At 37.4% G+C, this 10,330-nt stretch overlaps 1 protein-coding gene across 1 annotated transcript in view; it reads right to left on the reverse strand.

Moving 5' to 3' along the window:
- LOC107713383 (microtubule-associated protein 4-like) overlaps positions 1-10,330 on the reverse strand; it is an 83,039-nt gene that overhangs the window by 25,358 nt on the left and 47,351 nt on the right. The window contains exons 6-7 of the mRNA XM_016518881.1: positions 8,273-8,455; positions 4,720-5,937 (exon numbers count right to left, since the gene is read on the reverse strand). Coding sequence (XP_016374367.1) covers positions 4,720-5,937; positions 8,273-8,455 — 1,401 coding nt within the window. The remainder of the gene's footprint in view (positions 1-4,719; positions 5,938-8,272; positions 8,456-10,330) is intronic.

Here is a 10,330-nt window from a genome sequence, read left to right on the forward strand (position 1 = left end):
TAAATTGATCAAAAGTGACAGTAAAGACTTTTACAATGCTTTACAACTTTTACAATGTTCAAAGATTTCTATTTTAAATAAATGCTGTTCTTTTGAAATTTCTATTCATCTGTGAATCCTGAAAAATAAAATGCATCACCGTTTCCACAAAAATATCGGGCAGCACAACTGTTTTCAGCATTGAAAATAATCAGAAATGTTTCTTGAGCAGCAAAGCAGCATATTACAGTGTGTTCACACCAGACGCGAATGTAATTATTCGCGCGATTAGATTACATACAAAGTCAAAGACGCGAATAGAGGCGAATTCGCTCCGGGCGATGCGTTTGCCGCGAACGTACGATATTCGCCTCAATCGCGTCTTCCGCGCAAGTTCAAAAATTTAAATTCGAGCGGAAAATTCGCATGACGCGTTCTCGCGCAAGCCAATCAGCGAAAAGTTTCTTGACACGTCCAGTTGAATCAGACAATAGAAGAGAGCATTATTGCAGCCGTCTGTTATTATATAGGTCTGGAGCATAGAAAACAATTAAAATCAGTTGTAGTGGTAGTTGAATTTTATTAGCATGGCTACAGAGATGCTGCTATCAATAATAAAAATAATATTAATATCAGTGTATATATACAGTAGTAAAATGTAACACACACATTAATACAGGATCCTAACGTTATTCATCCTCCTCTGGATGGTGCTGTGAACCCAGACACGTCAGCGTTTGGCTTTCCATTGTATTTGGGACTTTTTGACAACAGGTACAAAACAGCAATTGTAGTTATCTCTACCATGGTTGATCGCGCCATGTTTTTATTCGCGCAAGTGACACGAAAAACATCCCGCGAGTAATCTAGAGCGAGTGACGCGATGCGCATATTCGCTTCGCGTCTGGTGTGAACACACCATTAGAATGATTTCTGAAGATCATGTGACACTGAAGACTGGAGTAATGATGCTGAAAATACAGCTTTGATCACAGAAATAAATTACATTTGAACAGATATTCACATAGAAAACACTTATTTAAAATTCTAATAATATTTCAAATTTTTTACAGTATTTTTGATCAAATAAATGCAGCCTTGGTGAACAAAAGAGACTTATTTCACCCTAAGCTTTTGAACGGTAGTGAATATGTATATGTAAATCAATTAATTCAATTTGGTTCAGGTCTGCAATGATCAACCAGTATAGGTCAGTAGCCAGCGCCAATATCTACAGATCATCTAGTGCTACATTATTTCTTTTTCCTGACTCCTGAGAGTCACAAAAATCCCTTCACCACAATCACACTGCATCACAACACCAACAACAACAAAAAAGGCATGTGCTGGAGACCCGGGAGCTTTTGCGCTGCATCGCTGTCAAACATTCAGTGCTTTTACTATGTTTGACAGATATGGGGAAAAAAAAAAACACACACAACCTTGCATTACAAACAAACCAAACAGGTAGATGGAGCACAACCAAATTTAACAATGCAGAATGATTTTCATTGCATTTCAACTCTAATGCAATATTGAATATTTGCCACACTTGGTGCTTTTTCCTCTCTTTTAGAGTAGGATACTGAAAATCACACATTAAAGGAGAAAAATGTTGCAGTAAACACTAAATTGATTTTTCTGACTCCATTTCTAAATTACCAACTGGACAAAAAAACAACAACAACAAAAAAAACACTCATGAAAGCTGTATGACGCATATGCACATAAAAAAAGAAATAAAACACAAAAACACTTTAACCCTCAAGCAGTTCTGACTAGAATTCATCTTTCAATTAAAAAAAAGAGCAATGAAAAACTGTGAACTGGGTAAATGAAAATAAACAGAACACCTCACTTGAGAATGATCTGAGAGCAACAGTTGTATGTGAACAGCAATTCGATGTGCTGTAATCAGGTCAGTGTGAGTAAAGAGCTGGTTAAAGTCAACAGCCATTTTGAAGCCCATTATTTAGATGGAGCCAAAATGAAAAAATAAGCATCCTTATTGTGTTGTTAGTTTTTAAGCATGCAAAACATACGATACAAAACGACACAATCAAATAGGATAACATACGATATCATTGCTCCATAATACCCGTTTAAAAACCCAAATGAATCTCTATAAAATGTAAACTAACAGAGAAACAACTAAACTCAAGTGTCTGTTTTCCCCATCACAAGCGTCTGAGCTGAGTCACTCTGTGTATGTGTGTTAACACTCCTTCATTCATAACAACACATGCTACTCAAAGTCACAATCAATGTCTCTGGCCGTCACCAGCGGCTCGCAGATTCACAAGAGCACAACCACACAAAAGACATCACGACACAAAACAATCAGCAGCATTCAGAGATGCTCACAGGATGCACTCACGCAGAAATCTTACTTTGAAAAGTCCTCAACAAAAACATTAAAGATGTGCGTCCTTGAAACATGCTGCATGATGGATATTGGGTATATTTAGAGGACTGCACATGCATTTTTACACATCACATGCATTACAAGTATTTATTATATTATTTGAAATAAAATAAAGTAAAATAAAAATATTGGTTGAAAAACATAAATGAAATATGTAACTGAAATAAACTTCAAGTACTAAAATTAAAGCTAATTAGGAATGTATAATAAATTATACAATTAATAAATATATAAAAAATATGAAAAAATAACTAATGACTAACAAACATGACAAATGCATTCACAATACACTGATCACAAGAAATATGATCCATATGATGTAAACCATAAGTGTATTTTCTAGGACTGCTTTAGACTTCTGTTCAGTCACTCTTTTACTAAAACATTTACCGCGGTAACAAACACCAAATGGAGTATTACTGCAGGCAACACAACATGGATTAATAGAATTCACTCTAATGTGATATTTGACACTGAGCTAACACAGTTTCCTTATTTTCATCTCATGAGCTCATAGTACCACACACACACACACACACATACATACATACACACACACACACTTTACGGTACACTGTCATTAATTTGCATGTTGGGAAGTCTGACACCGAACGCTGATGTCCTGTCTCCCAGAGTGTATAAGTAGCTCCCTCAGTGACAGAGTCCCTCCCCACTGGAGAAAGAGCCGAAAATTACAAAGAACTAAAAGAGACAGCTGTGTCAGACGCGCTCAAACACACACACACACACACACACACACACACACACACACTCACTCTCTAATAAAGGCGCTACACACAGAATCTAAAACCAGCAACCAGCCATTCTCAGATACTACACAGCGTTTCTGCAGTTGCGTAGCTTACGTTGTGCTAAGGTTATTACATGAAACAGTATTTGCAGCCCAATTTATTTCCACAATGTCATGCATTTCAAAGTGAAGCACACTTTTTTGATTTTAAAAATGGTGAATTGCCAATAGGAACTGAATAGCACCAAAAAAAAAACTCAAAAGTAAACAAAGTCGATTTTTAATTTCATGTTGACTTCAATAGCTTGAAACTAAACATTCTGCCATTTTACGATACATTTTTACAGATGGCACTCGTGAATCTAGTTTACATTTAACTTATACGTAAATGCTTTACTGAAAACAAGCTAGTATTGTTTATCGAGCTACAAGGACTTTCTGTACCACATTCCAATTAACTTAATTTGGACTTGAGATACAAACTACAACTAGTCAACATTTGAAGTGGATCAAAACCTTTCATCATAGGTTTCACTGTCCTAAAACCTAAAAGCAAAATGCGTTCTTGTCTTAGGACAACTTTGATGAACTTTTTTGATCCACTTCAAATGTTGACTACTGTAGTTAATTTCCATTACAAACTACTTTGAAGAGGCATTCAGACTCTGACAATGATTATATCACTGCATGTCGCCAATTGCATCACTAGCATTTCACAATCTGCTCTCTTATTGGTTGTAGCATCATTACAAATTTGTATAAAGCTAAACTCTTGCATCACCAACACTCTCAACCACTCAAATTGCCAACTTTCACAATCAAATAATGACCTTTAGCTGCTCTGAAGTCGCAAATCACTGTTGGGCGTCCGCTAATGACACACAGTATCGTCTAGTCATGAGACTACTACAGCAATAAATGGTAAGTATAGGAAGTTATGAATGAAAGATGTTACACAATGCACTCACAATAGACATCATAAAGAGAAAGCAATAACTAAAGAAATGTTGACTTACCTAATTGGTGTGTTGATGTTGGGGAACATGGAAGAGAAAAAAGAAAGAAAACATATCACTTACAACTGTATTGTACTTTGTATACATTCATAAAGTGACAAGGGTGGTTCATATTCACTCTAAAAGTGCTGGAAGAGAAATATGAAGGGGTGGTGGGAAACCGAGAGAGAAGATTGTCACTGTTAGGTGCCACCAGTGCTAGTACAAGAAACAATCACAACAGCAGAGATGCAAAATTGTGAGGGAACAACAACGCCTCCTCGACAAACTGCAAACCAAAGCGTTTGGATTAGTAGAGTACACCCTGGATCACAAGGTTAATGGGGAGGAAGGGAGTCTTGCTTGTTTACACAGTTGGTCATTTATTGTGGAAGAAACACCCAAGCAAAACCAAGCCAGCTCGCTTTGAGCGAACCCTGACCCTAGCTTCCAGCTGACGGGTGATGTGTTAGTTATTGCGGTGCGCAGTTTAAATCACTCAAGCCCAGGCTTGGAATCCACTCAGCCATGCATTACGTGGATCCACTTCCCAAACGTCCACAACAAACCTTCCAAAGTGAAGAGCGCTCCTGCTTTGAGCTCCCGAGGTTCTGCAAAACTAGGGAAGAACGGCAGAGCGGCCGGATTTAGACCGGAATTCTGGGGAGACGGCAACTTTGCTTCAGGGGAGGTTGGACTCTTTGATGAGGATGAGCCGGGCTTCTTGCCTTGTTTGGATTTGGGTTCCTTTGGGGCTTTGCTCTTGGGCGAAGGCAGAGGTGCAGGAACCGGGGTCTCAAAGGAAACACCTTCAAGATCAAAGGGTTGACTGTGATTATTAAGAGACCACGCAGGTCCAGATGGAGAAAACGGTGGTGCCGAGATCAGTGCTTCCATCGGTGGTACAAAACAAGTGCTTCCAGGGGTGGATGCCTGGGGCTCCTTTAACGGTGAATCTTCGGTGGTGTAGGTGTGATCTTGTCCAAAGATTGCTTCCTCAAAGGTCGCACCAGGAGAGACGAAAGGCTGAGTGTCGCTGAGGTTGCAAACAAGAGAATCTTCAGTTTCCATGAGGATATCTTGGAATCCGGGTGGCATGGATAAGGGGTGCTGGGGGGATAAATCGGGGGCTTGACCGGGAGACTTTGGAGAGGGCATTGCAGGTTCAAGATGTGTTGAGGATGGTGGGGAACTGGCCGTGAGGGATAGAAGATCTTGGGTAAGAGACATGGGAATGAGACTCTCATCGGTGAAGTCCTCAGAAAGCGAGAAAGCAGAAAGTCCACTGTCAACTTCAAGGGATGATTGGGAGAAATCAGTTGAGAACTCCTGCGGCATGCAAGCCGAAGCAGGGACAAAGGGGTCTGCATGGATCGCCCATTCCTCGGGAATCTTCTTACGGCTTTTTGGCTTCTTGACTCTCCCACCAAAGTGGCCTCCGTCTTCCCAGCCTCCGTCTCGGTCCCGTTCCTTGCGCGGGGATGGCTGATGGGGGCTGTCGGATAAAGCACTTTCGCTCTGCACATCCTTGGGGAAGTCGTACACCTCGTCCCTGGGTCTCCGCTTTTTCTTCTTCTTTTCCTTCTTCCGGTCATATCCTTCACTTTCCCTTTCCTCTGCATCTCCTGCCCCGCTATCTCTCGGGTACCACTGAAGGTCGGCCGGGACATGTGGGCTGCTCTCTACTAGAGGACCGGCATGGCGACTGATAACGGTGGAAACGCTGGGCGTGAAGGGCAGGTCAGATGGAATGCCGGCCTCATCGGACCAGCGGTCACCAAAGACACCTCGTATGCAAAGAAGAATGGAAATTAGAGCAGCACTAAACTCCCTTTTATGCTCTCTCACACATTCGCTTACTTATCAATCACCCCATTTGATAAATCTTACAATCTGCAAAGATCCCAATCAAACAATTGTGAACATATTTTAAGATGCTAACCAATATGTGCATGTAGCACAAAATAGAGAACAGTAAAAGCATGCATTATTTTTTTTTTTGTTTTAGAAATGGATAGTTGCAGCCTTGGATGCTCATTGGGCAATATTTCAATTATACTGCAATACTAAAAAATCCATTCTTCATAGGTACGTGGTCTAATTTTTCATTAAAAGTATACAAGAATAATCTACTTCTACTTAAATATAAGACTTTAATAGAATGCATCTTGAATATGGATGTATTTTGGCTTACTACACAGGAAGATTTTTTGTTTTAAAGTCAAAAAAGTCAAAATGACAAAATAGGCATTCAAGACACAGTCTATGAAACAAGTCTTATTAATCTTATGAAGTGTTGCTCCTTAAGTAATATATATTTTTTTCCCCCACTGGACAAGAATTAAAAACAAAAAAAAAACAATGAAAGTCATTGTCTCTTTTACATTTCTGCAGAAGATTTGCATGAGACTGGGCAACTGAGGTCAAGCAAGCATAATTCATTTGTGTACAAGGTCTAGTCTGCTCTATCAGAAGTAACAAGCAGATGATTTGTGGGGTTTGAATTTGCACAGTAACGCAGTAATGATTTTTCGTATAGTAAATGGCAAGCCTGACTGACCCACATATCTTTGTCCTAGAACAGGGAATGTTCCCAACTTTGACTAACGTTGTGGCGAGGTTCTCCTAAAGTTATGTTCAAACGTTCAAGTAACATTAATAGAACTTTCATTCAGCGTTATCTGGTTCATTTAACATTTTTTCTGAAACATTTTCATTGGACATGTAACGTTTTTTTATATGTTACTTGTTTAAAAATGTTCACAGAACATTTAAAAATAACATTTCCATAATGTTTGCAAAATCTTAAAACTAGTGCTGTCAAACGATTAATCGCGATTAATCGCATCCAAAATAAAAGTGTTTCTTTACATAATATATGTGTGTGTGTTGTGTATATTTATTATGTATATATATATATATATATATATATAAGTACACACACATGCAGCATATATTTTGAAAATATTTACATGAACTTACATGTATATATTTATATTCATATATAAACATATTTAATATATAAATGTAACATATTTTTCTTAAATATATACACGAATGTGTGTGTATTTATATATACATAATAAATATACATAACACACACATATGTAAACAAAATTTTTTATTTTGGATGCAATTAATCGTAATTAATCTTTTGACAGCACTACTTAAAACAGAATGTTTCCTTAAAGTTTGCATTACCAAAATAAGTTTTTAAAACATTAATGTTTTAAACATGCAGAGATCATGTAGAAATAACGTTTTGATAACTGAAAGGGAACATAAGCAAAATGGTCTTAGAATATTTTTGTTAGCTGGGATAGTCTGTAGCATGACGTGTGTTGTTCCCGACAATCTGTCCTGATATGACACGCTCAGACGGATCTGTGCTCTTCAGACTGACAGGGGTGAACCTGTGAGAGTGCAATGCATTATGAGACACACTCCATCTGTGACTGTTAAAGGGACAAAAATATTACATTTGCTATTATAAGTACGCTTATGATGTCAACATCTCATTTCCATCAGGGTGATTTAATGACCAGGCACTAGATAACTGACTCATGCATGAGTTAACATGACTCTACAGGTCTGACCCTCCATCTGTTAGGTGTGTAACACACTGTTTGCACATCAACAACCAGCCCGGAGCATCAAACCAGGCAGAATATGGTTCTTGAGCTTGATATAAACCAGTGGCATGACTCTAGGTCTCAGCTGCACTGTACTAACCCCATACAGCTGTGAAGCCCTAAAGGCCCCTGGGATACCAGAATGGATGGATTTGACTAGTTTGGACAACTGATAATGTAACTCAGTCTAGCACTCGTTACAGTGCCCCCTAGTGGACAGCCTTAGCTTTAATTACTGATAGATTAGATATTTGCTCCACAGGGGCTCCTGTAGGAATCCCATAATCCCTGATACAAAACACATAGGAAGTACATGAGCGAAATGCACTACATATTAAGGAGATGAACAGTATTAGAAGACAATTACATGCAATAAGACTTTACTGCTTTATAGAAAGATAAATTCTGAGATCATAATGCACATGAAATGTATATAATATCGGCATACACTCAACATCATGGTGTTTTTGTGCAGAGCTTTGTTCTCTACCTGCAGATGTGTCCCGTGGGCTCTTGGGTGTGGTGGCTGCCAGGGGTTCAGCTGGTATTTTGGGGGCTTCGGTGGCCTGAGCAGCTGGCGGCTCCTGCACTTCGGCCAAACCAGACGGTCTTTCTGTCTGGAAAGGAGCAGCACCTGTGATCACTGCTGACATTACGCTGGGCTGAGACGAACCTACGGGTTCAAAGACATTCAGAAAGTAGTCAAATACATGACCTATTTACTTCATTATACCAAGTATTTGTGGCTGGACAAGATAACCTCGAGAATGAATCATTAAAAAATAATAATGTATTATTATTATTATTATTATTATAAATAACTGCTGCTGCTACTACTTCTACTAAATTATTATTATTAGTAGTAGTAGTAGTAGGATTCATAATATTAACATTACATTTAATAATATTTATTAAAATGATAAAGAAATACTAAAGATTTTGAAGATTCTGCAGAAGATTCTACAGCATTAAAACACATTAAAGGTGTTTTAATACAGTAAATAATTATAATAATACTAATAAAACTACTACTAATAATACTAATACTACTAATAATAACAACAACAACAATAATTATTATTATTATTATGTATTAGTAGTAGTAATACAATAGTTCATTTATAAAATTAACATTATTTGTTAAAATTAAGTAAAATAATTTATGAAGTATTAATAAATAAATATGAAGATGAAGATTCCACAGTATTAAGCACATTACTTTTATTAAATAGATTATTAAATATTAATAAATACTTGGCAACCTACTTGACAAATATACAAGAAGCCTCCACTTAATTGTCATTAAGAAACAATCTCACAATGCAAACAAATTCTTAATAGTCTAAAAAAAAAGCCTTAAGGCTTTAAGTAAAACATATTTTGATCTCTTTGTTTTGATATTGCATTGAAATACGATCCAGACATGGATCACATCAGCTGAGATGCTGATGCATCTATGATCTATGCATGTATCTGTCATCCACGTTTATCAGATTGGACACATGTATGTTCTGTATGTCATGAGGTTTGACAGAAAGCGAGTGGGTCTGTAACAGGTGGTGAAATCCACCGCGCCGCATCTGAGCTGAATTCTGATGTGAGCGTGACTCATCACCTCCCAAGAGCCCCTTCAAACCAGCGCCATCATCAGCTATTGTCTTCCCAGAGAGAAACAGGCCTGTTCATTTACCCTGCTAATGAATTCACGCTCATTCTCATTACTAGCATTACTACTAATGCGGCCCATTAGAGTGCAGAATAAAAGCTCCAGGTTACATCAAATCAAATCTTTATCAGCACACGACCAGAGAGATGGTGGAGTTCTTGTCTGTGACTTTCAACAAGATGTTACCACAAACTTAAAGTTTCCCCAACATCTATAACCAATATAACTACCGTAGATAGATGTGTATCGCATTCAAAACAGGAATCACAGGGGGAGAAGATGTGAGATCTGCATTAAACGAGGTCAGGGGTAATTAGAGGTGTTGTTTTGCTGGATACACAATTTTAGTAAACCTAATTAATGGCCGGAGAAAGCTTCAACAAGATGACACTGAACAAATAAAAGCATGTAATTAACGAGCGGCACTGGAAATCAGCTAAATCACATTAGAATAATGATTTTCGCTCTCTCTCTCTCTATATATATATATACACCCCAAAATTAAATTACTAAAGATGCAGTCAAAAGTATTATGTAATTTTATTTATTTATTTTTTAGTATTTTATATAATACATTGTAGTTTATTGTAATATTTTAAACCGTGATATTTCATATTATATATATATATATATGCCCCTCAATGTGTATTTTTTATTTTATTGATAAAAAAATATAAAGTTAATTAAATTTTAATTAAACTAAACCAGTAAAACTAATTGTGAACTACCAGTCACAAGTTTGAAACAGCTAAGAGTCTCTTATGCACACCAAGGCTTCATTTATTTGATCACTGATTTGTATTTGAATATATTGTATTCATGGATCATGCTGTGATGTGTGTGTGTGTGTGTGTGTGTGTGTGTGTGTGTATATATATATAT

This window comes from Sinocyclocheilus rhinocerous, unplaced genomic scaffold (assembly GCF_001515625.1).
Source record: "Sinocyclocheilus rhinocerous isolate Xijiao unplaced genomic scaffold, SAMN03320098_v1.1 scaffold1575, whole genome shotgun sequence".
NCBI classification, from domain to species: Eukaryota; Metazoa; Chordata; class Actinopteri; order Cypriniformes; family Cyprinidae; genus Sinocyclocheilus; species Sinocyclocheilus rhinocerous.